This window comes from Eurosta solidaginis, chromosome 4, assembly GCF_040869045.1.
Source record: "Eurosta solidaginis isolate ZX-2024a chromosome 4, ASM4086904v1, whole genome shotgun sequence".
Lineage (NCBI taxonomy): Eukaryota > Metazoa > Arthropoda > Insecta > Diptera > Tephritidae > Eurosta > Eurosta solidaginis.
Window position 1 is genome coordinate 46420264 of NC_090322.1, and position 27085 is coordinate 46447348.

Here is a 27085-nt window from a genome sequence, read left to right on the forward strand (position 1 = left end):
CTCGATTGCCGCTTAATGTGAGTTGCCAAAATATGTCGCTCTATGAGGCCCGCTGCCGCTACGTGTCGCGCAGCGTAATGTGCGCGTACCTTTACATGCAAAATTATTTATCTGGCTCAGGATTTTGCCACCGGATGACGGCAGTTAATTTTGCTATCGCTATAATCTATGATCGCTATCACAAATGTGTAATTTGTGATCGGTATAACGCACGTGTATTATATGTTTACATGGGTTTAAATTTTACCAGATTTAAAATAAGTGAAAATGTCAACTGAAGAAGGTATATCCCAAACTCAAAACTATGCTTTGGAAAAACTAAACTTTTGGCTTTGTTTTTTTAGAATTCCTCCGTTGGCTGAATCGTGATACAAAAACGTATCAACAAAATTTCAAATTCGCTCTAAAAGCTTGGAATTCAGTAGATTTTACACTTTCAAGTAAATATGATTTAATTTTAAGATGGGTATGCACAGAAGCAGAAAAGCAGCACATAGAACAAATACCTTACGAAGAGTTGATTGAGTTGTTACAAATGCGCGCCCAGCCTGGTCTTGTTAGTGAAGGTACTAAAGAAAGCTTTGTCAATATTGTATTAAAATTAGCTAAAAAATGGGCGACGAAGTACAAAGAAGAAAGTTCATCTAATTGGCACAAACTCTTACGTCTTTTGTGGAATTTTGAAGTTTTCCAAGATCTTTATCGTACAAAATGCCATCTTCATGCACAGGTATACGCATCACTACTAGAATGTTATGAATTATATTTAAAACAATACAACAAAACGGAGGATAAGAGCACTACAATAGTAAAATCATTCAACACCACAGCAGAATCTGAATTCTTTGCAAGCACCATTTCCGACTTGCGAGATCACATCAAGAAAACTGGTGATTTAAATAAATTAGATGAAAATTATAAAAACTTAATCATACAACCGCTTGTACGAGTTTTATTATTATTACAAACTCAAAAACTTTGCTTCTTCACTGAACTATTGCATTTAGAGCGCCTCCTAACCGATCAACTAATAGATGAGCAACTAGTTACACGGGTAATAGAATTACCGCTCCATGTGCGTTTGCTGATACTTGAATGTGCTATTGTTAATAGGCGTGGTGTAGTAAGCTTTCTACATCAGCTATTACTACACATATTCCAAAAGCTGCCTAAAGAGGTTGAACAGTCTAGTAATGAAGAAACATCCCTTTTACTAACGGCAGCAGCATATACCTTGGAGATTTTCCGAAAACATGACATAAATTTGAATTTCCAAATGGAAATAGAGAATAAGCCTCCTGCAATGACTTATTTGGGAGAACAGCTCTTTAAGTGCATACAATTATGTAAAAAAGATTTTTTGAGAGAAGTTTTAATGGTATTGTGCGCTACTCTGCGTTTTAATCCACTCATATTGGAACAGAATATTTTTCAGGTAATGCATATGTGTATTTATGTATATAAAACAATTTGAAATTTAATTACAGCTATTTTATTTCATATAAATATGTATGTTTTTATAAGGGTACCTTAACAGAAAAGTAGTTCTATTTCCTTCGAAAAACTTGGTTGGTTTTGATTGTCTAATAGAGGTCCGACGCCTATTTATGGATATCACTGAGAACCTGCTTGTGCTTTTTTGCGTCATACGGCTGTGGTCTCAGGGGCCGTATTTCGTCATAATGCTTACGGAAATGACCTCTTAAGTCCCTGGGAGGTGTGACCTCATCAATCAGTTGTCTTTTGGGCGTCCAGGCTTCTGAGTATTCAACAGAGACTGTTCAGTATTTCATTTCTCTCTCTATTGGGGAGTACTCTCACCTCATTATGTAGGTGGTGTTCTGGGGGAAATAATAAGACCGCCTGTAGCGGTTCTGAGGGCAGTATTTTGGCAGGCCTGTATTTTCTTTCAGTGAGTAACCTTTAGACTTGGCGACCATATAGGGGACGCGTAGCATGCAATCGGCCGGCCAATTGCTTTGTAAGTGGCAATGAGCGTTTCTTTGTTTTTACCTTAAGTACTGCAGGCAAGCGATCGGAGGATTTTATTACGGCTCTGGATTTTAGGTACTATTGGGTTGCATTATCTCCAAAATGTAGATCCTGATCGAACGTCACACCCAAAATTTTTGGGTGTAAGACAGTCGCTAGCGTAATGCCATCTACATGGATGTCCAATATGGTCGACATTTGCCGTTTCCTTGTTGTAAATAAGGTTGCCGATGATTTGGTTGGTGACAGTGCCAGGTTTCGCGAGGCGAGAAAACCGGAGAAATCAGGAAGATAGCTGTTTATCTTATTACAAAGTTCATCGATGCGTAGGCCTGGGCCTGCGGCCATTATTGATTAGATTAGATTAGATACAATAGTGACTACTTTTGGTGGTGAAGGTAGTTTCGATATGCGGAAGTTAAACAAAAGCGGGGATAGGACACCACCCTGTGGTACTCCTTGTTTAATTCTTCTGAGTTTAGATGTTATGTTCGTCAATTGCACCGATGCTTGGCGGCAAATAATTTGCGGTCCATCTTTTGAGACTTGGAGGAAGGAACAACTCTTCCAAGTTTTGCAGTATCAAAAGCTTTGTAGTTTTCGAAAGTCATGCTGATGATTGGCTAGACGCAAATTTGGAGTTAAATAGGGAAGCAAAATGGCTTCAAGTGTCTTGGCTACTGGCGAGATATCGGACGATAAGCTTCTCCTATGTTACCTGTTTCCCAGGCTTTAACAGCGGAACCACCCTGGTTATTTTCCATTTTTCGAAGATGACGAAGGTGGACAGGTTGAAGATATGCGCTAGATAATTAAATCCCTCTTTGCCCCGTTTTTTAAGTATCGGCATGGTTATGCCGTCTGGGCCTACTGCTTTAGATGGTTTAGCATAAACTTCTCTTCAACCTCTTTGGCGGTGATGGTAATTGGGGACGCACTGTGTATATGTTTGTATGCTCGTCTGTTGGCCCGCCGCCTGACTTTGTTAACCGTAGAATGGATTACATATTGTCGGCAGAAAGCGCTTGCGCATTTTTTCGCATCCAAAAGCACTTTATCTCCAAAGGCGATGGAAGTTTGGTCACTGTGCTTAGACGGATTCGATAGGGACTTTACGGTGGACCATAGCTTACCTACACCGGCAGAGAGGTTACAATTCTTTAAGTGCTTCTCCCATTTCTTCCCATGACTCATCTCCTTATTTCGGGGTCGCCGGGGTCGTGCTGTCTTATAAGGTCACGTTCTCTCGCTGGAGTTGCGGCCCACGCTAGAAAATGTGGCTGGATTTCCCGGATTCTTCCGGCGGGAATAAAACGAGACGAAGCGTATTCAATGACCTTGCTAAAAGCACGCTCTCCTTGACGGGCATCAGTCGGGAGGGCAACAAAAGGATTGTCAATATAAGTGTTGTAATCTTCCCATTTTACTTACTTACGTACTTACTTAATTGGCGCTTAACCGTCTAAACGGTTATGGCCGTCCAACAAGGCGCGCCAGTCGCTCCTACGCTCCGCCAACCGGCGCCAATTGGTCACACCAAGGGAGTTTAAATCGTTTTCCACCTGGTCCTTCCAACGGAGTGGGGCCGCCCTCTACCTCTGCTTCCATAGGCGGGTTCCGATAGAAACACTTTCTTGGCCGGAGCATCATCATTCATTCGCATAACATGGCCTAGCCAGCGCAGCCGCTGCGTTTTAATTCGCTGGACTATGTTGATGTCTGCGTATAGCTCGTACAGCTCATCAATAAATCTTCTTCGGTACTCGACATCGCCAACGCGTAGAGGTCCATAAATCTTTCGAAGAACTTTTCTCTCGAACACTCCCAAAGCCGCTTCATCTGCTGTTGTCATGGTCCATGCTTCTGCCCCATATAGCAGGACGGGTACGATAAGTGACTTGTAGAGTATGATTTTCGTTCGCCGAGAGAGGACTTTACTTTTCAATTGCCTACCTAGTCCAAAGTAGCATTTATTGGCAAGATTGATTCTTCGCTGGATTTCAGTGCTGATGTTGTTGCTAGTGTTGATGCTGGTTCCCAAATAAACGAAGTCTTTTACTATTTCGAAATTATGGCTGCCAACAGTAGCGTGGTTGCCAAGGCGCATATGCGCCGACTCTTTGCTCGATGACAGCAGGTACTTCGTTTTGTCCTCATTCACCATCAAACCCATCTTTACCGCTTCTTTTTCCAGCTTGGAGTAAGCAGAACTAACAGCGTGGGTGTTTAGGCCGATGATATCAATGTCATCAGCATATGCCAGTAATTGCACGCTTTTATAGTATATTGTTCCAGTGCGGTTAAGTTCTGCAGCTAGTATAATTTTCTCCAGCATCTAATTAAAGAAATCGCACGATAGGGGTCACCCTGTCTGAAACCTCGTTTAGTTTCGAACGGCTCGGAGAGGTCCTTCCCAATTCTGACTGAGCTGATGGTGTTGCTCAACGTCATTTTGCACAGCCGTATAAGTTTGGCGGGGAAACCAAATTCAGACATAGCGGCATATAGGCAGCTCCTTTTCGTGCTGTCGAAGGCGGCTTTAAAGTCGACGAAGAGGTGATGTGTGTCGATTCTCTTTTCACGGGTTTTTTCCAAGATTTGGCGCATTGTGAAAATCTGGTCGATGGTAGATTTACCAGGTCTGAAGCCGCACTGATAAGGTCCAATAAGCCGGTTCACGGTGGGCTTCAATCTTTCGCACAATACACTTGAAAGGACCTTATATGCGATATTAAGAAGGCTGATTCCACGATAGTTGGTGCATTCTGCAGTATCCTCCTTCTTGTGGACTGGGCAAAGAACACTTAGACTCCAACCGTCGGGCATGCTTTCGTCCGCCCATATTTTGCTAAGAAGCTGCTGCATGCGCCTTACCAACTCCTCGCCGCCGAACTTGAATAGCTCCGCAGGCAATCCATCAGCGCCCACGGCCTTGTTTTTCAATCTGGTTATTGCTATTCTAACTTCGTCATAATCGGGCGGGGGGACATATATTCCATCATCATCGATTGCGTGATCGGGTTCTTAATCTCTGCGCGGTGAATTGCTGCCTCCATTTAGGAGAGCAGAGAAGTGTTCCCTCCATAATCTAAGCACTCTCTGGACATCAGTTACAAGGTCGCCGTTTTCATTCCTACAGGAGTTTGCCCCGGTCTTAAAACCTTCCGTCTGTCGCCGTATTTTTTGGTAGAATTTTCGGGCGTTATTCCTGGTGGCTAGCAGCTCAAGCTCCTCGCACTCACGCCTTTCTGCTTCTGCTTTTTTCTTCCTGAAAAGGTGTCTCGCTTCCCTTTTCAACTCACGATAGCGTTCACACACTCCTCTTGTCGCGCTCGCTTTTAACGTAGCCCTGTAGGCAGCGTCTTTTCTTTCGGTTGCAACGCGGCATTCTTCATCATACCAGTTGTGTTTTCGTGGCCGCCGGTAACCAATTTTTTCCTCAGCGGCGGTACGAAGTGCTTTGGAGATATGCTCCCACTGCTCCTGTATTCCTTCAGGATAAGTTGTGCCCTCAGAGAGCAGGTGTGAGAGTCGAGTTGCGAAATCATTGGCAGTCTGTTGTGATTGAAGCTTTTCGACGTTTAGCTTTCCTTGTGTTTTTTGTTCCTTGTTTTTAGCCGCGTTGAGGCGGGTGCGTATTTTGGCTGCAACGAGATAATGGTCCGAATCGATGTTAGGTCCTCGGATCGTGCGCACATCTAAAACACTGGAGGCATGCCGTCCGTCTATCACAACGTGATCGATCTGATTGCGAGTATTTCGATCAGGAGACAGCCATGTAGCTTGAATCTTCCCATTTTCCTTTTTTAAAATTGATGAAAGTGCGTATTTTCAGTAGTTATGTCTGCAAATCGTTCGAGAAAAAGAAGTAGGGGTAGGTGGTCGGATGCCAATGTTACCATCGGCTGCCAGTTGACGCAGTCCTGTGCTCGCGATATAGATTTCTGGCGAACTGTGACAGCTTCCTACCATACGAGTGGGGGCGTCCCCGTTTATCTTGCAGAACGTGATTTTTTCTATTTGGTCCGCCAAGATCTCGCCCCTGTTGTTGTTGTAGTTGTTGTAGCGATAAGGTTGCTCCCCGAAGGCTTTGGGGAGTGTTATCGATGTGATGGTCCTTTGCCGGATACAGATCCGGTACGTTCCGGTAACACAGCGCCATTAAGGTGCTAGCCCGACCATCTCGGGAACGATTTATGTGGCCACATTAAACCTTCAAGCCATCCCTCCCTCCCCACTCCCAAGTTCCATGAGGAGCTTGGGGTCGCCAGAACGAAACAGGATTCGCCGCGGATAGGTGAGGTTGACAATTGGGTTTGGAGAAGCTATATATTGCGCTTGCAACTTGAAGGGTTACGCTACACAGCCGCTTGAATCTGGTATTTTAGGCGCCTCTTACGACAAGCATACCTCGTCCCTGCTTTTCGCCTGTAGGTTAGAATGCCACAGATAGCGGTGGGCATTGCAATCGCCTAATATAGTTCGATTATCGACAGTGAGTAATGCGCTGACATCAGGGTAGTATCCACTGGGGCAACAGATGAAAGGAGCGATGCAGATGTTGACAATTTCTAAATTTGCATCGCCTGACAGGACAGATGTGTGATGAATGTGTAACATACATTCAAAACGTTGACTTGGTGTTACAAGAGATGCAGGTTAATGTGAAAAAAAATAACTCAATTCTAAGTGAGTATAAGCTTGAGTTTGAAAGTGTAATGAAAACAAGCCAAAATGAAATAAAAGCTCTATTGGAAGCAGTTGAGAGTCGTTACACTCAACGTGCTGCGATGATAGAAAAATCGCAAAAGCAATTTGAAAAGAAAATAGGAGAAATGAAAAGTTTATATTCCATGGTTGAAGAGATAAAAAATAAAACTGATTTAATTGGCAAAGGCAGTGAAAAGGTACAGAATATGGTTGAAGAAGTGAAAAAGCAGGCAGAGTTAATTGGTAAAGACAATGAAAAAGTGCATACTGAAATAAAAAAAATAAACAGCAATAATAATGAAAAGAGAGTGTCATATGCTGATGCCATAAGAAATAATAATAAAAAGAGTGAAGTACCACAGCTTAAAAAAGACGTCGCAATAATAGTGAAACCGAAAGGAAAACAAACAAGTGAAAAAACAAAGCAAGATCTGAACAACAAGGTGGATCCGAAAAACCTAAAGATTTCAAATATCGAAACAAGAAATAATGGGGTGATGGTAATCCATAGTGAAAATAATGATGAGCGTGAAAAAATAAAATTAGCAATTGAAAACAACATTGATAGAGAATACGAAGTAAAAGTGCCTGAGCAGATTCGTCCAAGTTTTGTAGTCACGGGCATAATGTTTAAATACGAAAATGATGTGCTAATAGACACCATAAAAAAACAAAATGAATGTGTAAGCAAGAGTTCACTAAAAATTGTAAAAAAAATCGAGAGAAAACGAGGTAACACAATGGTGCAAGATATAAGGGCCTATTACGGTACACAACTCAACTTGGTTGTGTTGTAATTAAAACAACTCAACTTTCAGACAACTCAACTCCTGTTTGGTATTACGAATTACAACTTATTTCAGTTGAAGTTGAATTGGTGCTGCCAAGCTAAGAAAGTGATGATTTGACAGATAAATGAACAGCTGATCAATTTGTGGCAGAAATTTAAGCATTTTCAAATGTGATTTTTTTATTAATGTTATATGAAATCTATTTTAAACTGGCGAAAATGTTGGTGATTGACATGTCGCGAATACGGAAACATTTGCGTGATCATTCCAATCCCTTGGAACTACCAAGCACCAAGTAAGAAAATGTTTAAGTGACAAATAATGAGCTTCATATGAAGTTATTTTGCAGATTGGAAAGGAAGCATTTTAATCAGTACTAAACAAAATTAAGAACCATTTCCGCATACGCGTTCGTATTTTAAAATTATGCGCCACACTCCGATTCCTTGCTGACGGCAGCTATCAAATATGCTGTGGAAATGATTTTGGTGTTGGACTGGTATTAGATATAATTGAGAGGCGTATTTGTGCGAAGTACTTTAAAACCCTAACAGAAAAAACTGTATTTTACTCAAATAGGATTCCCAGGAGTAGTGATTAGTATCAATGGGACTCGCATAATTTCACCTATTTTGGCTGCATCCAAACTGCGACCAGCCTCGTCCAACTATGGAATATCAATAAAGTCAAAAAGTTATTCAATGTAATTCGTTTAAACGTTGGTTTTTCTAGAAATGTGTACAAAATTGTTTATTATTGTTTGATTAAAAAAGGTTTAACTACCGGCTTTAAATTTTTTGTTTTTTTTTTGGTAACGTTTTATAAGCCCGTGCACCATCTAACTCTTATCAAAGGTGGTATCAAAAGACGGGTTTCCATCTCCGTTTTTAGGATTCGAAAGCGAAAATTAAAAATTTTATTTCTTTCGAAAGATATTTACAAAGACCCACAAAATGGCCCGAGAGGGTCCGAAATATGAGGCCCGGTCCACAGTTTTTTTGCAAAGAACATCTTTCTGCGTTGGCAGCCTTTGGCCGCGATTCGTAAAAATAATCCTGGTTGGGCCAAGACCTTTCTGCATTGCTGTATACAAAAAATCTGGCAAAATACAACAACCACATGAAATTAGATTTTATTAGAATTAATGTTTGTGGTAATTCTTTACGACAGCATGACACTGCTAATACGTGTCCAAAAATATCGAGAGAGGTATTAAACGACGCGTCTTGACATCAGTATTAATAATCCGAAGGCGGAAAATACAAATTTTAACTCGTTCAAAAGATATTAAACACAAACCGAAAAAAGACAACAACATTACAACAACCACATGAAAATCGCCAACTTCAACTGAAAATATCTCCGGACAGAGATAAAATGTTTATTTTCCGCTTTCGGATAATTGTTCTCGAGATTAATAGCGTCTTTTGGCACCTCTCTCGATATTTTTGGACACGTATTAGCAGTGTCATGCTGTCGTAAAGAATTACAATTTTTGTTTTCGGATTCTTAAATCGGAGGTCGAAACGTGTCTTTTGATACCAACTTTGAAAATTTTTGTTAAAAATTAGGTGGTGAACCGTCTTCTAAAACGTAAAATTTTTTCAAAACAACTGCAAAATTGTATGAGACAACTGCTAGTAAGCAGTTGTAAGATTTTGACGTCTTTGACAACTACACCAACACAAGGTTGTAAACGGCAATGCCACAAAAAGTTGTAAGGCTAGACAACTCAACCGAAATTTTTTTTGACAGGTTGAGTTGTAATCTGTAATACCAAATTGCGAAATTTCAACCCAACCAGAGTTGAGTTGTAAACGGTAATAGGGGCAATAATTTTTGAAATTGATAAAGAGGACTTTTCCAAGATTTTGGCAGCTGAGAGAATTAACATCGGGTGGGAAAGATGCAAAGTGTATGACGCGATTAGCGTACTAATGTGCTATAAATGTAAAGGTTTCAATCATAGAGCATCAGATTGTAAAAGCGATGAAGCCTGCAATAGGTGCCATGGAAAACATAGCTCAAAAACGTGTGAAGAAACCCCCATAAATAAATGCCTAAATTGTATAAAGGCCAAAGAAAAGTTGAAGTTAGAAATAGACTTTAATCACGACACATTTGATAAAGAGTGCCCATGCTATATCAATAAACTACAAATAAAAAAACAAAAGCTCGGTTATTAGCAATTAAGAAATAATGAAGGTACCAATATAAAAGTACAAAATAAAGTGAAAGCAGAGTTGAAGTGTATATACCTCAATATTAACAGTATTACGGCAAACAAAGCCGAAGTCCAAAGAATGGTTGAAGAAGAAAATCCCAGGATACAGCACTGCGGTGGTTTAAAAGCTACCTTACTGGCAGAAAACAGAAAACCATAATTAGAAGCACATCGTCGCCGGAAGTTGATGTTGACATAGGTCTTCCACAAGGATCTATTCTTGCTGCAATATTATTCATTGTATATATAAACGATATAAAGAGCTGTCTTAGCCACTGCAAGATACGACTCTTCGCAGATGATGCATTATTGACAATAAGTTGTTCGTCGGAGATTGAAGCTATAACTAAAATGCAAGCGGACTTGAATGCTGTTTATAACTGGTTGTGTCAAAATAAGCTTAAAATAAATATTGAAAAAACGAAATGGATGACCATGAGAAGAAAGAATGCAGAAGAAAATAATTTAGCCTTGAAAATAGCAAAAAGTACCATACAAAAAGTTAAAGAAATTAAATACCTAGGAATTATAATTGATGAGAAACTTAAGTTCAATGAGCATCTTAAGTATACAGAGGCAAAGATATCAAAAAAAATTGGATTTATGTTCCGGACATGCAAGCACGTCAGCAAATATTATAAAATTATGGTTTATAGGTCCATTATAGAACCTCATTTCATATACTGCCCTACGATATTATTCATGTTAGCCGACTCGAACATCGCAAAACTACAGGTGAAACAAAATAAAGCAATGCGGTTTATTCTTAGAAAACGATATGATACCCCAATACATGAAATGTTAGAAAGTTTAAATTGGCTGAGTGTAAAGCAACTCATTGTATACTACACTCTAAAATTCATACACAACATGAAACTAGGCAACCTGCCGAAATATTTAAATGACCGAGTAACATACAACAACGAGGTTCATGACTACCACACAAGAAACAGGAATAACTTCCGTCTGCCAGCTGTTCGATCAGAATTCGACAAGAACAATATATACTACGAGGGATTGAGAGAGTACAATGATCTACCATTTGAAATAAAACAATGTCCAAATATAAATAAATTTAAGAAATTATTATATAACTATTGCAAAGCACTACCATTTAGATAATGATCTCATACATACATGTACCTAATTTAGGTCTACAAGACTGTAAATAAATAAATAAATAAATAAATAGATATGCCTTGCCGTTCCAGGACACTGTCCCGGCGGCCGATGTCGGGATCAAATAGATTTTATTGCAATGTTTTTGCAGTGCTTACACAGTACACAGATAACGAAGAGGTTCGTGCATTTCAAAACTCGATCTGCATGTGATTATATGAAGCGGTTGAAAATGTCTATATGGTGTAAAGGGAACATCAAAATTAAATAAAATTTCATAAAATCAACTATCTTCGTGATATTCCCAGGTAACCCATTACATTTAACTGCAGTGTTCTGAAGTGCAACGGGAAGACGTCGTCGCTCTGGGGGTAAGTGACTGGTGACTACGCCTGAGATGAGGTCAGGACGCAAGAAGGCGCGGGCAGGGGTGGTGTCCGGCAGCGGGTACTAGTTGTAGCTTGCTGAGCAGCGGAGCTGCTAGAGGGTAGAGGGGGCTCCAAGGCGTAGACTACGGGACGCAGTTGGCCGTGAACAGCAATGTGCCACAAAATATTTCTAAAAGTTACGAGGACGAGGTTTTGGGGCTTAGCCCAGAACATCCCGTCCGGTGTAAAAATCCCTTACACGTGACACACTGACCGTCCTAAAAAAATTCTTCTAGCGGCAATTATTGAAGACTCGCGGCAGTGGTTAAATAACTGGCTACAAAACGAGTTGGGCTTAATAGCGGAGCCACGAACTTATGTGCTACGGTGCCATTAACATCAAATGTTCAAGTGGATTGTAGATACTAAAACGGCACCACATTTGCGTGTTTTTTAGTTTTTTTTTAACTATATTTATATTATTATGTTACAGATAACAACTTGGATGATTGTAGCCGAAAAGAACAACCTCGAAGTGCATGCTTTGTTCAACGAATATCTTGTAGCTCTTATGGACATGTTTAGGCGCTTAAGTCGAGCTGAAAAACTAGTTTTTAATTTGCTAAAAAGTCTTAAAGAATGGCTAAATAAATTTAAAATTTTGTCAGCTACTAAAACTAGAAAAAGTTTAAAACGTAAAGCAGTTGATACAATTGGGAACGATTCCAAGATGCTTAACACAATAAAAGACGATGTAGAAAACTATTTCTTAAATATTATTTTCAAAGAATTTCATAATGTGATATCACAGCCAGCCAAAAGTAAAAACAGAAATGTTTTTGAAATCGCATTTCCTTATCTACATGAAACCTGGCCCTCAGAAAGCGTTGGTGTTGCCTTTTCTAAATTAATAACTGGGCTCGTATCCAAACCAGCTTTGGTTATTTGGAAGTCATTACTTTATTCCTTAAAAGAATTACTTGAAAATTTACAACAAGAGCCTGAAATTGCCTGCCAAGAGAATAACCTATTCCTTTTGGAACTGCATGCTGCATTACTGTGTCAATATTTTTCGGGTTGTCGTCTAATTGAGCAGTATGACAAATTTTCAAATGAAATCAACGAACAACTACTTTTTACCGCAGAGGTGCTAACAAATTTCGGACATTTTATTCTATCCCAGGAGCATAATAATCGGCCAATGAATGCATTTCTTGAAGGCGTATTTCATGCAACCAATTTTGTACTCCTACTCCACTATTATCGTCCTGATGGATTTCAGAATGAAGGTTTACCACGTTTGGGAAATTTACATGGTTTTCTAAATATTAAAGAATGGGGAACTATTCAACAACATGTTTTAAAATGGGGTAAATCACATAGCAAATTTCTTTTTAATCGCCTCCTGTTACAACGAACGCAAGCCCAAACGCTTTTGCATTCAAACCAAGATAACAGCTCTTATGCGAATGATTTACAAAAGGCGATACAATCAACTGCCGCTGATAAATTGCCAATTGATATAACAATGTTAATTGAAAAAACGTCCGCTATGAAGTGGTTTATCTGTCACATGGCACGTACGGAAAAGTGTAATTTCCTGAAACAATTATTAGATACACCACTTGCGCTAGAGGGTGTCGAAGATGATTTGGAATCTTTGGAAATCTTAGCAGTTATCTTATGTGTGCGCATTTCTCAGATTTTTGCAGTTTCAAAGGGTTCAATATTGGCCACACTACAGTTTGATTTCGATGAATTAATCGTATTTATACAGACTGATCAGATCACAGCAGACAAGGAGCTAGTAAAATTTATACAATTAGTTGAGAAGCATTCTTTGTGTGCTTACAAGTTTAAAAAGCAGCCTAATGTTGAGGAAACACAAAAGCTATTAGCGCTCTTACGACAATTACCACTGGGGCATCTACGGAGACAGTTGAAAACTTTGTTGTTTACAATGTTAATAGCATTTTACAGCGATTTGAAATCAATGTATACAGCAGAAACAGATAAATACTCTACAGAAGTGTTTGAAATAATTATAGGTGAGATTTAATAATTTGTTAACTATTTTTTTTTTTATAACTCGAGTTTATGTTCCTTAGACTTTCTACACTTTGGCCAGCATGTGCGGATTTTTAAATATTTTTCCTTGTCAACAATTTTAAACATCTTTCCCGTTACTGATGCCTGGCAATTTTATGAATTTGTGTTCTCCTCCATTAAATCTGAAGAGCAAGGCAGTGAACAATTTCTTAAATCGCTAGCTGATAATTTGGAAATAGCACAAGCTGCAGATTGTAAACTTGGTGATGATCAACGTCGTCTTTTATTAAGCGCTATTGAAGCTGTTGCAGCATTAAGTGGCAAAAGCGCAAAACGCCAGCGTAAGCTTTTCGAACGCCTCTTAGCGATTTATTCTAAGTATATCATAAATCACTTTAGTAAATGCTCTGAAAGCGAAAAAGACCTATCAGTGGATAATTATGCCAAGAAAGATAAGAAATTCGTGGAAAAAACTTTAGCTGGATTTGCGCCATATGCAAATGCCTTGCTGCTGAATGCGTCAAGTGCTAATGGCCAAGATAATAAGGCGGCAGTCGTAGTGGATGAAAACTTTCGACGCATTTGCAAAATATATATTGGACACTCGGTAAAAATAAAAATGTATTGTTTTTAAATTTTTTAAGGCACAGGTAGTGTTTTTAATTTGATTTTGCTAGGAGTAACTGAAAGCATACAATTTGGTAGACTCACAGTTTTACTATTTTGTACACTGTTTTTGAGTTTTACTGCCGGTAAATTATAAGGCATAAATTAAAACTTTCCTTGACCCTCTCTCTCTTTGCGACGCATCTGCTTTTTGCACACTGCATGGACTTTGAAGTACTTGGGTTTGCTGTCATCTCCACACTGCATTACAGCAGTGTGTGCAATTTATTTTCTACAAAAAAATGTATATCTGTCTATGTTATATAACTGCTAAGCTTATCAAAATCGACCAAGAAATGGTCGTGTAGACTAAAGGTTCACAATATTTCGATATAAATAATTACTAAAGAAGTGATGAAGAAACATTTCAGGCGTTCTGGTATCCAGAACAGAATTGTTTTATGAGAACTCCTTTATGCCCATTTTTTGTTATATTTTTATGCTCCGCGTTATAAGGTACAGTAAACACATTTTTGGTAACTTATTTTCATTTCGGTTACAGATGGACTATCGTAATCCAGATGCCATACGTCTTATGCAAGTGGCATTGCATCACCGTCAATTGTTGCACTTAGATCAAGATGAAATAGAATTTGTGCTCAGCCATTATTGGCTCCAACTAAATGCAAATCTTAAACAATTCAACCTGCTTGATGCAAATACACTAAAATTGACAGAGATGACTGTGAAAATGATTATTGGTAACAAAACGAATGAGGATTTATTGCTGACGTTACAAAGCCTTGCAAATAATTTGGACGATTTAAAAGATTTCAGAAATACTCTGCGTTGTTTGGAATTGATAGCGAAGTGCTCATTTAGTACAATTAAGGGAGCGGTAGGTTTTATAAAAAACTCAAGCCAATATTTATTTCTTACATTTTTGCTTAATAATTGCTAGATTTTCAACGAAAATTTTAAATCAATCACTTCAAAGATCATAATGCGTCTGTTCAAAGATGAACAACAGCAATTTGTCGATAAGGAGATCTTACTGACGATTTTAGCAGCACAAAAATCTTTAGTTGAAAACAAAACGGTATGTGGAAACTTTTCATTAGGGACACGCTTGATATGTTTATGTCCTCTACTTTAAAATTATCTTGCGATGGCTTTGGGTTTAACCTGCGAAGATATTTGCAACTACAATAGCTAGTGTTGTATAAAAAATATACGTTAACTTAGCATAATAGTAATAACACTAAAAAAAACGATCGAAAAATTACTATGAAAAGTGGAATTTTCACGATAAACCCTTAATAGCACCTCCTAAAAAAATTAAATAAACCATTATCTTGAAATTATCAATCTTAACATAAATTATGTTAAAAATTTTGAGTGAGTCCCGCAGGTTCAGGATGTGCGAATAAAGGCGCATGGCAAAGTTCACATAGTCATAATGGCTTAGTCATAACCATTTTTTACTTAGCCATGTCTACTGGCATCAGTTATTGGTGCCTTAATCTAAAAAATTTGAGAATTTCATAAAAAAAGAAAATGCAAAAATTATTAAGGAATTCCACAATTAATAAGTCACTTAGTTGAAACGTATCCAAAGCAAAAAATGAAACATTAAAAAGTTAATAAAAACAACTTAAATATTTATAGGTTTTGGATAATATCCACATATGTAATACTCCTATATTGCTACAGAAGGCTAGGTAAATTCCCAAACATCAGAGTGCCGATATATTGCTGTTTAAACGGTTTTGTTTTTGTCACACTTATGCTGCTACAATCACAAAAATTTAATAGACTGTCTTGTTTTGATTTCGAATTCAAAACACATTGCGAGCATTTTCTATTAGCAATATAGGAGTAGTACATATATGGATATATCGAAAAATCAAAAACCATTCGGTTGGCCATGGTATGGTTATGGCTAAGGCGTTATGGTATGGCATCAGTTACCAATAACATTGATTTCCATAAGCTTGGCTGGATAAATTGTTTCATATGGATATGTTTATAGCAAGTTTGCCAAGCCCTTGACATTGATTTCTTTGAAACAACTCCATGGGTTTCTGAAATTTTTGAGTGCTTCCCTTTCATGACTAATTAATACGGGAGAATCCAGTGTTGAATTCAAGCCTGCCGTAAATTGAGGCTAATTAACATAAACGCTTTGGTTGCTCTAAAGTGGCAAGGCTTTTCATTGTTCCCTAATGGCGCTGTCAAAGCGTTTTTAAAATAAATGTTTCCATATCTCAAAGCTATTCAACGTTTATAATTCAGTTCGCCTTAAAGCTGTCCAGTGGTAGTCGCACAAAAAATCGAGAAGATCAAAATTTCTTTGTTACCTATGTTTCGATTCTGGTTTTACAGATTCCAATTTCCACATACTCTTTGGATGACATTTTGGCATTCCTTATGGACATTAATATAAAGCATTTTCCCATTTCTGACGACAATTTGTGTATATTTAAAAAGTTGCATTTGTCCATGAGCGATTTGTTAGGCGCTCTTTTACGACAAAGGCATATGTTGCTTATGGATCGTGTACCACCATTTATGCACATTTTCAAAAATCTCATACAATCGATTTTATGGTATAAAAGCGATCGTCAAAAAGATATTGCTTTAACAGAAACTGAGTTAGAAGATTTGGCAGAGTTAGCAATAAAATTGGAAGCTTTAATGCATCTTATTGCCGAACACAGCATACATGTGAAGCGTATAGCACCATTCGTGTTGACTTTTGTTATTAGCCTAATGGTAGCAGATAAACGTGCGACAACATTATATCCAAAAGTGAGTGTATTTTATGTGTGTACATATTTTTTAAACAATTAAGAAACAAATTTTTTTGTTTTTTTTTTTTTAGATAAAAACTCACATTGATAACATATGCTACGATTTAATTGGTATTTGTGATCATCGTGTTGGACGCTTTGTATTGCGTTGTTCGAATGAGGCTGCACGACAAGTGTATGAGTTATACGTTAAAGATCATAATAAGTATCATAAATTTAAGGGCAAAGTGTAAATATCTTACATACTAAAATTAGAGTTTATAAATTCACATATTTTTCTCGATTGCCGTTTGGTTGTCTAAATGATTACGGGCGAGCCCAACTGAAGCACCAGAAGTTTTTTCTTCCCAGTAATGGATGCCATTTCGAAACAGCAAGAAAATCCCTTTTTATACATATCGCTCATTTACTTCAATAGTGTCATAACTCAAAAAACACAATTTTCCAGGAGAGCCATTCAAAGATTTTAACTGTCATATGTTGCGCATATAAAGACATACATATTTTCATTTGTATTGCACGTGGTAAATTTGTAACGGATCACAAAAATTTTTTTTATACAACAAACGTACTAAAGGGCTCAAAGTTATCCATCTTAATGCGCAAAGCCTATATAAAAAGCTGGATGAATTGAGATTCATATCTGAGGGTTCTGATATAGATGTTATATGTATTTCCGAAACCTGGTTTTCTTCATGTCACAAAAATGATTTGGTGCAACTAAATGGATATCAACTTTTCAGGGCTGATAGACGTGGTCATGGTGGTGGTGTTGCTATATATGTTAAAAGTAGTTTATCCTGTAAACTTTGCTGCAGTGCTAGTCCAAGTGCTTTTGTCGAATATGTGTTCGTAGACGTGTTCTCTGTAAATAATGAAAGGCTTCTTATCGGCTGTGCATACAGACCTAATCGTGGAGTTGACTTCTCTGGCTTTATTGAATTTCTCGAGCCTCTACTTATAAGCTATGATAATATAATCATCGCTGGGGATTTCAACTCCAACCTTCTCGTCGACTCAACTCTAAAGCTAAGTATGGAGTCTCTTGGACTTTTTCCCACCAATTTAACTTCACCTACACACTTTACTGACTCAAATTCTTCTTTGCTGGATTTATTTTTTGTGAATGATCCCCTGAAATTGCTCCACTACGATCAATTGTCGGCATCTTGCTTTTCAAAACACGATCTGATATTTCTTAGTTACAACTTTCAAACGTCACACATACAATGTTCCTTTACATATCGTGATTTTAGAAGCATAGATTACAGTTCCCTTAATGCAGCGGTGGAGTCGGTTGAGTGAAGCTTGATTCGTACACTGACATCGGTCGATGATCAGGCATCATTCCTACAGAACCATATTATTAGGCTTTTCGACAACTATGTGCCAGTGAAACTCAAAGCTGCTACACACAATAATACCCCTTGGTTTAGTGCCAATCTAAAACACTTAATTCACCAGCGTAACCTTGCTTACTCACGATGGAAAAGATACAAAACCCTGGAGGCTCACAACTGCTTCAAAACGGCTAGGATCGCTGCAAACGAAGCCATTAGGTCAGCTAAGCAGAGATTTTATAATAACAAGTTTAGTGCTGCTTTGAGTTCGAAGGAAACCTGGAAGTCGATTAAACATATTGGTATCGGAAAATCCAAATGTGATATTTCTGTCCTCCCTGATGTAGACATTAATGAGATAAATATAAATTTTGTAAATCTGCCAATCTCAACTGACAATATATGTGCTGATAATTATTGTATTCGCGCTAATGTTGATTTTGGTCCTCTTGAGTTTGCTAGTGTCGATGATTGTGATGTCGTTCAAGCCATTCTTTCAGTAAAGTCTAATGCTATGGGGTTCGATGGTATATGTCCGAAATTTTTAAAAATAATTCTTCCTAAAATCCTTCCTCACTTAACCTACTTGGTTAACTCTGTGCTGACGTCCTGTGTATTTCCCAAATGTTGGAAAGTTGCTAAGGTAATCCCAATCCCCAAGCAAAACAAGGAGTATAGGCCTATAGCTATTCTGCCTTTCCTTTCCAAGGTCGTCGAACGAATTTTGCACTGCCAGATAAATACTTATGTGCAGAATAATAACCTTCTCACAGATTCCCAGTCTGGATTCCGGTCAAATCGTAGCTGTAAACCGCGCTCCTATCGGTGATAGAGATATTCGAGAACAAGTTGACAAAAATTTTACTGCTTTCCTGACTCTTCTCGACCATTCAAAAGCGTTTGACTCGGTCGACCACACCGTTCTCTGCAAGAAGCTGGACAACCTATTTAATTTCTCCAACTGTGCAACAGCCCTAATCAGATCGTATTTGGCCGACCGAACTCAGGCAGTAAGTGTTGGTAGCAGAAAGTCTGACTTCGTCAGTGTTTTAAGAGGAGTCCCACAAGGCTCAATCCTTGGTCCCCTGTTATTTGTTTTGTATATAAACGATTTGCCTGGTGTTCTCAAGTATTGTAATATTCACATTTATGCTGACGACGTACAATTGTATATGTGCTGTCCTAGTGATCGTACCAGTTCATGTATTAATAACTTAAATTACGATTTGTGTCAAATTGGTACGTGGGCTTCTATGAACGGCTTATGTCTTAACCCTAAGAAGTCGAAATGTATAGTCATTCATAGAAGGTCACTAGATAAAAGTGGAATGGAAAATTTAATTTTAGACAACACTATTATAGAATACGTTGACACGGCAAAAAATCTAGGTATAGTTTTTAACAAAACCCTGACATGGAAAGATCACATCTTCCGCACAGTGGGAAAAGTGTATGGGATGCTTCGTACACTCTGGCTTACACAATATTTTACTCCGTTACATATTCGTCTACTAATAGCAAAAGCGTACTTAATACCTACGCTCCTTTATGGTTGTGAGGTTTACTCCAATTGTGACTATGTATGTAATAGGAAACTTAATGTTGTGTATAACAACATTGCTAGATACGTCTATGGGTTGAAAAGACTTGACCACGTCTCTCAACATGCTTACAGGTTGCTAAACATTTCTTTCGATAACCTTATTAAACTTAAAACGCTCACTACGCTACCTAAATTAATATATATAAAGGAACCTGACTATCTGTATCGGAGGCTAAATTTTCTCCAGTCGTCTAGATCTGTTCTCCTTACCCACTTCAGACATCGTATGCTAATATCTGATCGCCAGTTCTTCATTAATTCCATACGTCTTTGGAACTCGCTCCCTTCTAGACTTAGGCTTATAAGCAATGCTCTGCTCTTCAATAAAGAATTAACAAGTTTCTATAATAACCTAGACAATTAAAATACTGATTCCTTCTAAGCAAATGTACTCTATCATTCCTTTATTTATCTATTTACTATTTATTAAATATATTATTTGTTGTAACCTTTTCTTAGCCATAGTCATTAGCTTTAAGTTTCAAGATTAGATTGTTCCTATTTTATGCCTTTTACCGACTAGCACTGTAAAATAATTTTTGTCGAATTGTTGTGCTGGGATGAATTGCCTAATAAATACAAATACAAATACAAATACATAGATCATGTTATAGGGTACTTTTATATGTTATTAACTCAAAAGTCATGGTTTTTGAGTTGTGACACTATTGAAGTAAATGAGCGATATATCTAAAAAATTTCTTGAAAATAAAATATTTTGGAAAATCGTATATACAGGAAAGCCGCAATTATTAGTAACATTTTTCAGTACGTGAACTTTTTTAAGCTTTAAGCACATACCGTAGAAATACGTACGTCTGTGGATTAAGCAAATTAAACATATTTAAAATGTATAAAGATTTAGTTTCAAAGTTTCAGGTTTTCTAAAAGCTAGTGAAGAGAAGGAAGCTTGAACATCCTCTGTAAACAAACGAAATACCAGCTCGTGGGGAAAACGCGGTCATGGAGCCGTGGGATGTCAACTACTAATGTACAGCCCAACCTGCCACCCGTGGATGCAACCTTTTCTCAACCCGGTAAATATTTGATGAAAACGCTGAGCGTTGAGAAGAACGATTCTCTTTCTGAGTACGCATACTTTCCAGCACCGTCGGATGAATTCAGAGGTACCTGACAGACCAAAATTTTCATAAACATGTCAGGGTTTTCAGATGGTAGCCTCTGTGATTTATACACGTCTTAGTGCGCTTAGCTCTACCTTTGGCAAATTTGTTCCAAAGTGCGCCTGTGACTACTATCTGGCAACAATCCTCTATGCCCGGCTGCTGCATATTCACCACCAAAATGGGTTCGCCGTAAACTATAACGAGCTTGAGTTAACCAATGCCGTACTCCAAATAGGCATACGACTGCAGGCTATACTATCCCGAAGTTTACCACGGGCATGATCATACGCATCTTTATTAAAATGTATATATCTGATTTTTTTTATTGATACTGCATGCAACTCTAGGCCGGCCTATTGATAAGTAAGACTGTTTAACGTACAAATAATTTATTAACTAAACAGATGCTAGAAATCTTAAAACATATATATACAGCCCGATTCTAAACGAAAATTCCGTGCGAGTTTTTTCCGTTCTCCCATTCCTCGTATTCTAAATAAAAATTCTTTGTCAGTTTTTCACTTCTCCCTTTCCTCCTATTCTGAACAATGTTCGAAAAAGCGGAAACCGGTTATGGGAGAAAAGTAGGTATTATGAATATAAGGGAGAGGGAGATTTCTCTGCAATTTCATAGGAGTTTTTTCATTAGTTAAATTAAAGGGAGGGCATCAAAATAGTTAAAGGAAATTCGTTCTTTGTACAAATTTGTGCTAAAATATGTATTTACATTCTACCACAATATTCTCACTGTTAATACAACAACAACCACAATATTCTTTATTTTAAGTCGAAAAGTATATCAATAAGCAATATTTGATGCATCCATCCAGAAATTGCGCAAGGATTTTTTAAGGCTTAAATAGATTTTGGCATATGCGAAAGGCGAACTCAACTCGACTTGGCCGCCAGAAAATTGCTTTGCAGAATGAATGCGTGCAACTCCGGCGGATTTGTGTTATCACGCCGTCTTCTTCTTCTTATGCTCCTCTGTTGATGTTGCTGTGGCACCAATTCATTACTTATTCCAGTGAATACCACATGAAATGCAATAATGTGCATTGTTTATACCTTATTTCTTAATTTCAAACAAATTCGCAACAATAATTAAACATTTCAATGTTTGAAACAAAATAAGAAATGCGCAACGAAATTTCAAGGGACAAAACAGCTGACTTCGAAAATTCGAAATTCCTATTCCCCAATTATTCTTCTCCCTAGGAGAAAAGAATTGGAGGAATTTTTCCGCGGGAATAAAAAAAATCCGCGAGAACAAAATTCCGCGAGAATATTTAGAATTGGTCTGATATATTTTAGCAACTAATTAGTATATTCATTGTGCCATGTAACCTAATTTAAAACTTATCTGATACATTGCATTAATGCTTTATAAACTTTCATATAATGCACACTTTTCACATAAAGGCCGTTCAACGTTACCACAACCGCTGTAAGTAAAAAGGGAAATTTAGATATAACCAGCCTCTCTTAATTTTCAAAACGTATTAGGAAACTTACAACAATAATACGCAACTATCGCACAGGAATACGCCACATTCCGCACACGAGTGACCGCAATATTCGCACAACGGTTGGGTACAATTGCAACAATCGCTTCGTACAAATGCTTCACGATGACAACATTTTGATTTTCGGCTTTCCAATGAGATATCAACAATAAGATCAGTAATATTCCTTGATAATATTGCACCGTTTCCACTGAGTACAACTTGCTGGCATAGTGGTATATCTATCGTCTCTGCTTCTATTTGTTCGGGGGTTTTCTTGTCGCGTGCAGCTTTGAACAACAAACTAATGGTTTTTTCTAAAAGAAAACCGTACATAAGTTTTATAAATATTGGTATCGTTTTACAAGACGGTGCGGACGCGTGTCAACCTCCGTTTTTCGAAAGTGAAAATAAAAATTTGTATTTCTATCAAATATAAGGAAAACATCGGTTCGATTTTTTATGCACAAACACATACTAATGTAGAAAGGTGATCTGTGCGGGTTATTTTTTTAAATCGAGGCCGACGGCCGCCAACGCAGGAAGGTTTTCTGTGCAAAAAAGACTATGGACCGGGCCCTCCCGGGATGATTTTATGGTTTTTTGTAAATATCTTTCGATAGAAATAAAATTTTTAAACTCCGCTTTCGGATTCTAAAAACAGGCCGCGACTCGTCTTTTGATACCACCTTTGATAATTTTTGATAAAAATTAGGTGGTGCACCGTCTTGTAAAACGTTACCTAAAAATGTTGCTTTGTTGATGGAAAAAGTCGAACTTACCATGTACTTTGATCATTTTATTTTGATCCTGTTGATCGACCAATTTTTCACTTATCAACTTTTTTGTTTGAGGTAAAAAAGTCTCGAAATCTTCACAACGTTGCCTTTTTAGCATAGTTTTTCAGTTTTTGTGTTAAGTTGCAAACAATCTATTGCCTTTTCCAGGAGTTTCTGCTAGTTTTCTTCTACAGTGAAAATGACGACAGAAATAAAAATAAAACGACCGAAGTTAGTAATGCGGTTGTGGTAAGCATTGTTTACTATATAGTTTGGCAGCTTAAGTAGAGGTTATGTTACGAATAGAGTGGAAGGCAGTGGACTAGGCAGTCGAATGTCATATAATGAAGGAATGGTGTTCGGAGATTTTTCAAAGTTAAAAAAAAAAAATGATAAAAGCTTTAATAAAAATAAAACTATTGTTTTAATAACAACAAAAACGCCATATATATTCTGTATACATAAATTTGTAAGGATTATCTCGCTTTAAAATTTGAATTAAATAATCTAAAGTTTTGTTTTGAAACTGAGTCGAGAACTGTGCGTGTGAATGTGCGAATTTTCACCGATCAGCTGTTAGTTGCGCTACTTGGTAAAATTTACAATGGTGGTAAGATAATCCAGATATTAGAGGTGTGTGGAGATATCGATAGTTCTGAAAGGGGTTTAGGCCCATATTATGTATGTCACCGTGAATGTTTGCGTCGCATTCACTTACAATCGCATTCACCCAGAATTCGTATTTTATAACTTCTTACGTATTCACTGAGACTGTCAAACCAAATACGTAGCCAGTATTGCACCTTATTACTTTTGTCATTTCGGAAAACTTTCCAGTACAATTTTTTCGGAATAACATCGTTTCAACGAGTTGGCAATATTGCAGCGAAACACCTGACAATGGTAAAAAAAGACAACCAGACCAATTCTAAATATTCTCGCGGAATTTTGTTCTCGCGGATTTTTTTATTCCCGCGGAAAAATTCCTCCAATTCTTTTCTCCTAGGGAGAAGAAAAATTAGGGAATAGGAATTTCGAATTTTCGAAGTCAGCTGTTTTGTCAATTGAAATTTCGTTGCGCATTTCTTATTTTGTTTAAAAAATTGAAAAGTTTAATTATTGTTGCGAATTTGTTTGAAATTAAGAAATAAGATATAAACAATGCACATTATTGCATTTCATGTGGTATTCACTGAAATGAGTAATGAATTGGTGCCACAGCAACATCAACAGAGGAGCATAAGAAGAAGAGGGCGGGATAACACAAATCCGCCGGAGTTGCCTGCTTTCATTCTGCAAAGCAATTTTCTGGCGGCCACGTCGAGTTGAGTTCGCTGTTCGCCATATGCCAAAATCTAATTAAGCCTTAAAAAATCCTTGCGCAATTTCTGGATGGCTGCATCAAATATACAAAGAGCTCTTCCGTTGCTTATGATATACTTTTCGACTTAAAATAAAGAATATTGTGGTTGTATTAACAGTGAGAATATTGTGGTAGAATGTAAATACATATTTTAGCGCAAATTTGTACAAATAAGTGTTCTTTCGTAAAAGAACCAATTTCCTTTAACAATTTGATGCATTCCCTTTAATTTAACAAAGTGAAAAAACTCCTATGAAATGGCAGAGAAATCTCCCTCTCCCTCACATCATAATACCTACTTTTCTCCCATAACCGGTTTCCTCTTTTTCGAACATTGTTCAGAATAGGAGGAAAGGGAGAAGTGAAAAAACTCAAGGCATTTTTATTTAGAATACGAGGAATGGGAGAAGGGAAAAAACTCGCACGGAAATTTCGTTTAGAATTGGGCTGAACATTTCAATATTGATTGTTTGAATGTTTTTAAAACCAATTACTTCTTTATTTTCCAATATGCTCTTTTATATTGAGCTGTTCATAACTATAGTTTATATATAGTATATAAATATGTGTGACGTGGAAAATTCCGGGGCAGTGCTGTGGCGGGCTTGTAGCCTTTTCGAGTGTGTGTACTTAATAAAACTGGCTACGAGTTGCGGAATTTTGTATGTTTCCTTATCTCTTTTCCAAGTACTGCCGGCAATCGATTTGAGGATTTTGTTGCGGCCTTGCACTACAGCTGCTATTTTGGTACCATGCGCCTTGAAGTTCATACCACTATGGCCGTATGGGCTGCTCTCAAGCTTCCCTAGGCACAGCCTCATTGCAGTTGTTAACGCTGCACTCTTTGTAACGTTAACCTGTTCTTTCTCACAATATAAAAGCTGAACATTTTTCCGCAAACAAAATTTCTGGTAAAAGTCCAGAACAGGGGTCGACTGCTAATACGCGTCCAAAAATATCGAGAGAGGTGTCAGAAGACGCGTATTGACCTCGACTACAATAATCCGAAAAAAATAAAAATGTTATCTCTGTCCGCAGATATTTACAGTTGAAGTTGGCAATTTTCATGTGGTTGTTGTAATGTTGTGCACTGAAAAAAATTGTGTGTAGAAAGGGATTTTGCACGCATTTAATTTTGATCCCACGCGCGGCCGAAGACTGACAACGCAGAAAGGTGTTCTGCGCAAAAATACTATGGATGCCACCCCCGGTTTCGGAGGGACCCGGGGTAATTTTTCGGCATTTCGTTAATAAATTTTGAACGAGCTAATATTTTTATTTTCGTTTGAAACCTCTCACGATATTTTTGGACGCGTATTAGCAGTTCTAGAGTATTACCAAATTTCTAATTTCTTTTTTAATATTTTGTGTTCGAATTTTATTATAAAATTCCTTCAATGTTCTTTCAAGTTGTATGTCTGGGTTGATTCTGGATAGGTAGAGTTTAACCTGTTACAGTACCCAGATCGAAGTTTAGCTACAGTGACGCGCATTTCCCTAGGGAAAGTGAGTACTTCCTCTGCTAGTTTTGGGAATTTTTCTTTGAGTACTGGATTTTCCGGGCAATTCCTGGCATAGAGGTCCGACGCCTGTTTGTGGATATCACTGAGGATCTCTTTGTGCTTTTTTGCTTCATACGGGTGTGTTCTCAGGTGCCGTATTTCTTCATAATGCTTATGGAGATGACCCCTTAAGCCCCTGGGCGGTATAGCCTCATCAATCCGATGACTGTTGGGATGTCCAGGTTTCTGGGTATTCAACAAAAACTGTTAGGTTAGCATTTCTTTTTTCTTCCTAATGGGGAGTAATCTCGCCTCATTACGTAGATGGTGTTCTGGGGACATAAGAAGACAGCTGTTCTGAGGGCAGTATTTTGGCTGGCCTTTATTTTCTTCCAGTGAGTAGCCTTTAGGCTTGGCGACTATATCGGGGACGCGTAGCATGCAAGAAACCGGCAAATTATTTTGTAAGTGGTAATGAGCGTCTCTTTATCTGTACCCCATGTGCTGCCGGCAAGGGAATTGAGGATTTTATTACTGCTCTGGATTGTAGGGATAATTTCGACTGCATGCTCTCCCAATTGTAGATCCTGATCGAACGTCTCACCTAGGATTTTTGGGTGTAAGACAGACGGTAGCGTGATGCCATCGACGTGGATGTTCAATATGGTCGACATTTGGCGCGTCCATGTTGTAAATAAGGAAATGGTTTTTTATTTTATTACCTAGCTCATCGGTGGGTGGCCCGGGACCTGTAACCTTCATCGTGCAGTTATTGGCTTAGGATAGAATGGTAACTAAACAGAAGCGAGGATAGGACACCACCCTGTGGTACCCCTTGTTTAACTCTTCCGGGCTTAGATGTTGCGTACCTGAATTGTATCGATGTTTGCCGACGAGAAAGATAATTTGCGATACACCTTTGTGGCTTAATTTACTACGTTGTTCTAGAATCAGCAGAATCACTGATTTATAAGAAAATTAAAAAAAAGTAGCACGGAGGTATAATTATTATAGTTATTATAAATCGACAATAAAATTATTGTTTTCCTAATCCTCATAATTAGTTTTTGACATAAAAAAGTGACAAAACCATAGTATAACTGTTAGTTCTAATCAGTGACTCATTTTAATAGGTATTTTTTTTTTGTTGACTCGTAAAAGTCCGGTTAAAACGTTTCCTTTGTGAAAGTGTAT

The 27085-nt window shown here is 37.9% G+C and overlaps 2 protein-coding genes across 4 annotated transcripts; one reads left to right on the top strand and one right to left on the bottom strand.

Moving 5' to 3' along the window:
- Positions 1 to 179: 179 nt before the first annotated feature.
- On the top strand, positions 180 to 16955 carry LOC137249700 (uncharacterized). 3 transcript variants are annotated; one of them, XM_067781440.1, is made up of 8 exons: positions 180 to 283; positions 345 to 1435; positions 11698 to 13252; positions 13313 to 13860; positions 14422 to 14757; positions 14821 to 14958; positions 16245 to 16670; positions 16744 to 16955. In XM_067781440.1, exons 1-8 carry the CDS (start codon positions 268 to 270, stop codon positions 16903 to 16905), a joined length of 4272 nt encoding a protein of 1423 aa, XP_067637541.1. In that variant the 5' UTR covers positions 180 to 267; the 3' UTR covers positions 16906 to 16955. The 3 variants fall into 3 exon arrangements, with proteins under 3 accessions (XP_067637541.1, XP_067637543.1, XP_067637542.1); XM_067781442.1 differs by lacking the exons at positions 180 to 283; positions 345 to 1435 and adding an exon at positions 6620 to 6899; XM_067781441.1 differs by lacking the exons at positions 180 to 283; positions 345 to 1435 and adding an exon at positions 6906 to 7385.
- Positions 16956 to 22030: 5075 nt separating this feature from the next.
- On the bottom strand, positions 22031 to 23281 carry LOC137247874 (apoptosis regulatory protein Siva-like). The gene is made up of 3 exons (XM_067778810.1): positions 23030 to 23281; positions 22258 to 22564; positions 22031 to 22187 (listed from the first exon to the last, which is right to left on the bottom strand). The coding sequence occupies exons 1-3, from the start codon at positions 23142 to 23144 to the stop codon at positions 22127 to 22129; spliced, it is 483 nt and encodes a 160-aa protein (XP_067634911.1). The 5' UTR covers positions 23145 to 23281; the 3' UTR covers positions 22031 to 22126.
- Between the last annotated feature and the right edge of the window lie 3804 nt (positions 23282 to 27085).

Excerpts from the sequence above, each read along its gene's own strand:
- LOC137249700 (XM_067781440.1), top strand. Across the intron at positions 1,436-11,697 it reads TGGAACAGAATATTTTTCAG|ATAACAACTTGGATGATTGT; the intron begins GTAATGCATATG and ends ATTATGTTACAG. Across the intron at positions 13,861-14,421 it reads AAATATATATTGGACACTCG|ATGGACTATCGTAATCCAGA; the intron begins GTAAAAATAAAA and ends TTTCGGTTACAG.
- LOC137247874 (XM_067778810.1), bottom strand. The coding sequence starts at position 23,144 with ATGCTAAAAAGGCAACGTTGTGAAGATTTCGAGACTTTTTTACCTCAA. Across the intron at positions 22,565-23,029 it reads TAAAATGATCAAAGTACATG|AAAAAACCATTAGTTTGTTG; the intron begins GTAAGTTCGACT and ends GTTTTCTTTTAG. Across the intron at positions 22,188-22,257 it reads GATAGTTGCGTATTATTGTT|CGGTTGTGGTAACGTTGAAC; the intron begins GTAAGTTTCCTA and ends TTTTACTTACAG.